Source organism: Cornus florida, unplaced genomic scaffold (genome assembly GCF_030987335.1).
Source record: "Cornus florida cultivar Cherokee Brave unplaced genomic scaffold, ASM3098733v1 CherokeeBrave_3.0.0_Hap2_Chr03, whole genome shotgun sequence".
In the NCBI taxonomy this organism is placed as follows: Eukaryota; Viridiplantae; Streptophyta; class Magnoliopsida; order Cornales; family Cornaceae; genus Cornus; species Cornus florida.
Genome location: NW_026775573.1, coordinates 10,550,628 through 10,558,874, shown reverse-complemented (window position 1 = coordinate 10,558,874; position 8,247 = coordinate 10,550,628). Strand labels below are relative to the sequence as shown.

The window sequence follows — 8,247 nt, the reverse complement described above, 5'->3', positions numbered from 1 at the left end:
TAGGATTTGGGCTTGGGCTTGGGCCTAATTGTAAAGTCCAGATTATTCTTTTTTGGAATTTTGGATTGGGCCTAATTTTGGGCTGGGCTTATTTAAATGGGTTTCACAAATGAGTGGGGTTTTTGGGTGGTTGGTTTTTTGAATTAAAAAAAAACTACTTTTTAGTTTTTCTAAAAGGTTACACCTTTTAAATTAAAAAACCATATTTTAGTTTTTTCTAAAGGGTTACACCTTTTAAATTAAAAAACCACTTTTAGTTTTCTCCAAAGGGTTACACCTTTTTCCGAACCATCATAACCCATAGTTGCACCCACTCGACAAGGCACATTGCAACCTATTGGAATGGATGTGTCTATTGGTGAACAGACACCATGTGAACCATTGCAACCTATTGCAATGGTTGTGTCCAATGATGAAAAGACGCACTCCATTCGAAAAGGCATTTCTGTTTCTATAAATACCACCCTTTGGATCATTTGCAATTAATTCATTTTTTCATTTTCTTCTATCTCCCTCTCTAGACTAGAACCCAACCCAAGTGGGTTCAAACCATAGGTTAAGTGGTTCGAGCCACTTCGAACCTAATCCAATTTCATCGAGCCATATTAAGATTGGTCCGAACCATTTGGTTCGGATTACACCCAATTCAGCATTTATATAGTATATAGATGCATTTTTGAGTCAGAGAGAGTATTACACAGAGAAGGTTCGTCGTATCCACGAGTTTGTAGTGCTGCTACTGGTGGATGTAAACCGTTGTATCCTGAGAGATAGACGCCACTGAGTCCGTTAGCACCATAGCGGGGCGAATCTGTCTTAAGGACATAGTATCCAATACTAGCCTCGGTTCAGGTTCATTCATTGCATATTATTATTATTTTATTGCTTTATTTTGCATATTTAATTAAATATAGAGTTGCATATTTAATTAATGATTTATTAGCATATTGTTAATTATCTCATGACATATTAGTATAAGGGTTGTTATATCTTAAAAGTCACATTAAGCATATATTTTTCCAACATTAACAAAATAAGTGTTACTTAAAATATGATAAAAAAATTTAGTGATGAAGAGTTTACTTATCATTGAACACTTAAAATTTCAAAAAATATAAGAAAATGTTTTAAATTTATAACTAAAATTTAAAATTTCAGCACTTGAAATTTAGCTCCAAAAAATTTAGGGCGCGTAATTTTTAATTTTACTAAACAGCGCCTAACTTTCTTTAAACTTCATAAAATCATAATTTATATTCAATTTAAGATTCAAAGATCTCAAACAATCATGCTTAAACATGAAATATATATATATATATATATGTATATATCATGCTTAAACTCTATTTTAATTTGATGATCACAAGATACACAAATCATAACTTCTATTAAATTTGGATTCTAGAAGACATTAAATGGCATGCTTCAGTGACGCTCTTAGTCCACAACTCTGAGATAGATATCATTATGAAAAAAAAAAAATTCTACATATTTTATGTTACGATTCACCCCACCACATAGTATGATATTGTCCGCATTGTGTATCCGAGCTCTTATGATTTTTCTCTTGGGTTTTACCCTAAAAGGCCTCGTACCAATCCTATATACACTTTTCATTTCCATACACAAGTAATGTGAGATTGTGCATCTGTAGCTCGTGGTAGCCAATCGGTGCCTTTTGCACCCGTCCACTAGGTCACCAAAATCAACCCCCTTAAGAGCCCAATGTCCATGTTGGCCACCCTTCTGATTAGGTCAGGCCCTGATACCATTTATAATGACCCACTCCACCACATGGTATATAATATTGTCTGCATTAGGCCCGAGCCTGCACGATTAGGTTCTTAGGCTTTACTCCAAAAGGCCTTGTACCAAATCCTGCATATATATCACTTCTCCTTTCCATGCCCAAGCAATTTGAAATTATGCACCTATAGCTCACGCAGAATAGTAGTCTGCCAGTGCCTCTTACACCCACTCGCGACACACCAATCCACAAGGTCACCACAATCACCCCCTTAAGGGCCCAACGTCCCCGTTAGCTATACCTCTGACTGGGTCAAACTCTGATACATTTGTAACGATCAACTCCACCACATGGTATGATATTGTACGCTTTGAGTCCGAGCTTGACCCAGCTGGAAGTGTGGCCAACAGGGACGTTGGACCTCTAAGGAGGATGGTGGGTGATTGTGGTGACCTTGTGGGTGGGTGTCTCGCGAGTGGTGCAAGAGATATTGACAAACTATTACACTAAGGGCCCGTTTACTAACGCTTTTACTTTGTGTTTTTAACTGTTAATTTCTAAAAATGTGAAGTAAAAGTAAAAATTATGTTTATTAATATACTTTTACTTTTTCACTTTTAGAAAGTACTTTCAAATTTAATGAAGGAAAGAGAAAGTGAGAAAATGATGCTTACTGTGATTTCTCTAGTGTACATAGGAATTGTTTTCCTTACTGTAGTAGTATTACTGTAGCACTATTTATCCAAAAAAAAAAAAAAAATCCCAAAATCCTCCCATTGTCCATCCGCCTCCTCCCCGCCGCCGCCCATCCCTGTGCCATGTATGAAACTCACTCCTTCTCTTTTATACACACACACACTACTCATAGGACTTTGATTTCTTGTTGTTTAGCTAGGGCTTAGCAAGCGGTAGTGAATATATGTATAATCAATGGATTTCTTAAAAACCTGAAATGGATCCCCCTGACTCGAAGGGATGTGGCAGAGGAAGAGAAGGAAAATGAATTCGGCTCCTTGTACAATTGAATAGCCCCATCTTATTCACTGTTGTAGAGAAACTTGTTTGCAATAAATGACTTGGTGCCTCCCCAAGAAAATGGGAAAAGTCCATGGACCTAGATAGACCTAGACTAGTGCAGTGAGCAGCTATTACATCAAACCCAGATAAAAAAAAAAAAAAAAAAAAAAAAAAAAAAAAAAAAAAAAAAAAAAAAATTAGAGAGAGGAAGATAACAAGAAAGTAAAATCAAAATCAAAATTGTTAAACTTACTTTTTGTTTTTTACTTTCAAAATATAAAAAATAAAATCTGCTTATTAAACATTATTTTACTTTCTATTTCATCTAAATAAAGTAAAATCATTATTTTACTTTTGAAGAAAGTAAAAGTAAGAAAATGAAAGCGTTAGTAAACGGGCTCTAAACGAACTACAAGTGTACAATCTCACATCAAATTTTGGGACACAACTCACATGTCTAGTGTTCGATCAACTCCTAAATTAAGGTATTAAGCCTTTGTCTTTCGACATCTACATATTCATAGTTTTCATAAAGTGAGTGGGGACAAATTTTAGAATTTGAATGCCAACACATCAGACATAATAAAACTATTTTTCACAAAAAAAATAATGTAATAAACCCTAAATATTTGAAAGAAATTTTTATTGAGTTTTGCTATGTGTTACTATTTATTAGAGCGTAAAAAAATTTAGGCCATAAAATAGTTACAAATAGGCCCTAATAAGTTCAGATATAACCCATTATATCATCATGTCATTTCACTCCGGGGCCCATGATGTGAAAAATAAATGCATAAACGCAGAATTAAGAAATTAAACCATTCAAGTGCAATATCAAATAAACAAAAACTAAGAACTTACATAATTGCAATAAAATCAATTCGTCAGCAGATAGGTTATAGCTTACACTTGCAAACCATTGCAATAGACTTTTCAAAATTTTCATATCCAACTTCATATATATATATATATATATATATATATATATATATGCTACTTATGTTGCATTCAAAATTCACGCAGAGGCAATGGAGTTGATTCAACCTTTGTACGATATTGTGAAAAACATGTGCACACCCATTTGTAGACGTGTGGATTATGCGATAAACCTGTCAAAGAATTTCACTGAGCTGAGCGGGAGAGTAAAAAAATTATGCGACAGGAGGGATGACATTATATATAAGATTGACCTTGTTAATCTACAAAAGGGTCCTACAAGAGAATGCAATGGCTGGCTTGAAAGGGTGGATGAGATTGATAAGAAGACGAAAGAAGATGAGCAGCTCATTGGCAAAAGATGCTTTAATGGATGGTTTCCAGATGTCATTTCTCGTGTGAAGCTCGGTAAGCATGTGGTGGAAATGATCGAGCAGGTTAAAGAGCTCCAAGAGGAATCCAGGTTTGAAGATGGTTTTGTCATTGATTTGCCACCAAATGCTTTGATAATGGGGAATTCAACTAATCTCACCTTGCAAAAGATACGAGATTCCATAAGAGACGAGGGTGTCCAAAAGATTGGAATTTGGGGCATGGGTGGGGTGGGAAAGACAACCTTAATGAATGTCTTGAATAATGAGCCTGAAATTCAAACTATGTTTCATATTGTAATATGGGTAACCGTCTCAAAATCTTGGAGCATTAGGAAGATTCAAGATGAAGTTGCACTGCGCTTGTCATTACCGGATGTAAAGGATAAACCAGATTATAGAGTTTCAATAATGTTGTTTGAGAAACTCAAGGGCAAGAAATATTTGTTGCTTCTGGATGATGTTTGGGAAGAAGTGGATTTGAGTAGAGTGGGTATACCAAGTACAAGTCAAGAGAAGGGTTGCAAAATTGTTCTGACAACCAGAGATATTCGAGTTTGTCGAAAAATGATTACCGATAAAGATATCAAAGTGGAAGTTTTAGACGAAAGTGAAGCATGGGAATTGTTTAACTCAAAAGCGGGAGGAATCTCATTGCTCCCAACCATCAAGCCGATTGCTGAAAAAATCGTCAGAAAGTGTGGTGGCTTACCACTTGCACTAAAAGTAGCAGGTGGGGTGCTGAGAATGGTTGAAGATGTAAGCATGTGGCGTAATTTTTTGAACAAGTTGAATTCACCAGCTATGTCTTACATTGAAGATATGAATGAAGATGTGTTCAGGTCATTGAAGGTCAGTTACGACGTGTTGAAGGATGACAGCATCAAGAATTGTTTTCTGTATTGTGGCTTGTATCCAGAAGATGCAAAGATTAAAAAATCTCGGCTGATCACTTATTGGGGAGCGGAGGGGTTTCTTTGGAGTAAAGGGACTTTGGAAGATGCTTATGATGATGGGTGTGCGAAATTACATGACCTTATTGGTGCATCTCTGTTGGAGAAGTGTGAGGATGAAAAACATGTAAAGATGCATGATGTGGTTCGAGATTTAGTTCTGATGATGACTTCTGCAGGAGAAGAGGAGAGCCGGTTCATGGTGAGAGCTGGACTTCTGCAGGAAATACCTGATGATAAGGAATGGGAAGAAGCAAGTAGGATTTCATTTATGGATGCCGAGGGATACAAATTACCAGAGAAGCCAAAATGTCCCAAGCTGTCAACATTGCTGCTTCGGCGACGTCAATATGATCTCTCTCCTCTGAAGGCAATACCTGAATGTTTCTTCAATCACATGCCCAACCTTCGACTTTTGGATCTATCAAGAAATGGCATCTCCTCATTGCCATCTTCCATATCAAATTTGGTCAACCTTCGACTTTTGGATCTATCAAGAAGTGGCATCTCCTCATTGCCATCTTCCATCTCAAATTTGGTCAACCTTCGAGTATTGCTTCTGAAAGGATGCGAGTATTTACAGGCTCTCCCTCAGGAAGTAGGTGTGCTCCAGAGACTTGAGGTGCTCCATGTCAGCAGGGCGAACAAAATGCCGTATCACCCTAGTGAGATGTGGAAGTTGACCAGCCTTAAAAGTTTGAAATTTTCACCTCTAACTTTGACAGTCCCCAAAGATGAGATGGTTCCTTGTAGTGTGACCATATCCAGACTTTCCCTGCTTCAAGAATTGAGTATTAAAAGGATGAAAGGGGATGATGAAGAAAGTTTGGAAACTTTTGCAAAAGGGGTTAGCAGCTTGACACGGCTCTCTTCACTTAAATTCCACTTCACAACAAGGAATTGTCTGAAACACTTTCTCCATAACAGCCAACCATGGAGAGATAGTACCATACAGAAATTCCACCTCTATGTTGGAAAATTGAAGGGTCCTTATCATTTGACCCAGAGTATTACCAAATTATTTGAGAGGTCATTATCATTTGTGCCAGAGTATGAGGATGATGGAGGAGGAGTAACTTGTGAAGAAATAAAAGAGGTACTCATACGTTCGGAGTGTTTTTACCTAAGCGGTTGTGAAACCCTTCAAATACTATCAGAATTGGGCGCGGAAAGAGTTAATGGGTTAAAAGGTTTATCCGTCTATTCTGGTAAACATGAATATATGATAGATGAAGATGGATTGCGAGGGGATGTTTTTGAAAACTTAGAATACCTTCGATTGATTACCTTACATCATTTTAGGGGCATCGGCTGCGACAAATTACCAATGCAATTAAGCAGCAGCACCAATAGCTTCACTAAACTGAAGGACTTGCAAATACTTCGATGCGAATTTATGAAGAAGGTGTTCTCATGGGGATTGATTCCGCAACTCCTTAATTTGGAATCGTTGAAAATTTGGTTTTGTTCGGAAATGGAGGAGATAATTTCAGCTGATTTCGATGAGAGGGAGGAAGACAACAAGAGGCTTGAACACGTGAACCTACCCAAACTGAAGCTTTTGGCTCTTCATCATTTACGAGAATTGGTTGGCTTCTCCAAGAGGAAGAGGAACCATCTGTACTTGCATTGCCCCTCCTTAGAGGAGGTTACTTTTTACAAATGTCCAAAACTGGAAATATTTCCTTTTGGCATCGACGGTGCACCTCATTTGAGAAAGATTAAAGGAGAACTGAAATGGTGGGAAGCATTAAAATGGAAAGATGATGCCACTAAATCACGATTCGCCCCGCTCTTCCAAATATACCAATGATCAATCATTTTGTGGACGTCAATTCCTCCCAATGACGTTGTATTCCTTACAGGTAACAATACGACACTGCAATTCTGTTTAATATTTGCACCCTTTAATGAAGTTGTAGTCCCTGCATGCAGGTAACAATACTACACAACTTAGAATTTTTTTCTTCTAATCTACAAATAACTATACTTCCGGCCACCTCATATAACTGCCTTTTCTTATTCGTTTTAATTGCTTAAACAATTTTCTTTTCTTTGTAATGAATATGCTAAAACTTTGTTGCCATAGAATTGGTTCAAAACTACCTGGGATTTCTAAATTCGCAGTGTTGATCGAGTAGATTGTAATGTAAGGAATTAAAACTAATATCACATGAAAAGCTTAAAAAACTTTCTTAAAATTAATAAATAGTACTGACATGCTCGTATATTTGAAAACTAGTCATGTAGCCAATTGGCATTCTAAAATAGGAGTGTTTGTTCCAAATTTTGCATTAAGTTTTTCATTTTTGAATGCTCGCTCTCTCAATTTTTTTTCAGTCAAATTACAAACAATTTAATAGTGTTCAGGAATGTTTTTCAATATTGTTAACGCCAGAAGTGTAGAGACTTTTTTTGTATGCTGAGGAGTTTTGTCAAAATTCAGATGGTAAGGGCAGACATTAGGGTACGCTTCAAAGTCTCATAAATTTACATTACTTCAAATTCGTCTTCAAGTTACTGCATCTACTTTAGCAATATTTTGTGACCAAAATAGATCAACAGGATTTGATGGTAAGTGGTGCGTTGTTAACTGTTCTTTTTTAAGATTTAGGTGTTTTATCTAGAATATTAAATGCGCAATCTTTAATATAAAATTGTGTTTTGTATCACAGCTGTGATTCATATGGTGTTCCAAACTCGTAAGTTACTGGAGAGGTTATAATTCAACTATTTATATATTCTTAGTCGTATGTAATGAATGATGCTTCTTTGTGCAGCTGATACAGACCATTTAATGTGGGGCTTAGCTCTCAAATGTCTTTCCAGCTCTCCGTCTTTGCTCACTGTTGTGGAATTTGGTTACCGGCCTCTTCAAGGAAATGATATGATTTTATATCAGTTTTTTTCTTCGAGAATGTCATGGAAGGTGTGGAGTTGTTCTGCTCGAGCAACTAACAATTTCGCAAATCTCTGTGTTGGTTATGTAATTGATCGGAAGTGACGGATACTTATTTGCTTAATAACTTACATTTGTATATATTGTCTTAAGATTGTTTGGTTTGAGATCATTCCATTTATATCATTTCATGTAATCGATGAGCAGACCAGTTGCTAAAGACTTCTATGTTTAGTTATTAGTATCTGTATTGTATTCTTTGACAAAATCTGTGTAAACAGAGTTTGTAACTGCTGTTATTATGAAAATTGTGAAGTGTTATCA

At 36.4% G+C, this 8,247-nt stretch overlaps 1 protein-coding gene across 1 annotated transcript; it reads left to right on the top strand.

Annotated features, from left to right (window-relative positions):
• Positions 1-3,788: 3,788 nt before the first annotated feature.
• On the top strand, positions 3,789-8,233 carry LOC132299435 (probable disease resistance protein At5g43730). Its single transcript, XM_059796043.1, has 2 exons — positions 3,789-6,889; positions 7,805-8,233. Exon 1 carries the CDS (start codon positions 3,793-3,795, stop codon positions 6,835-6,837), a length of 3,045 nt encoding a protein of 1,014 aa, XP_059652026.1. The 5' UTR covers positions 3,789-3,792; the 3' UTR covers positions 6,838-6,889; positions 7,805-8,233.
• Positions 8,234-8,247: the final 14 nt, after the last annotated feature.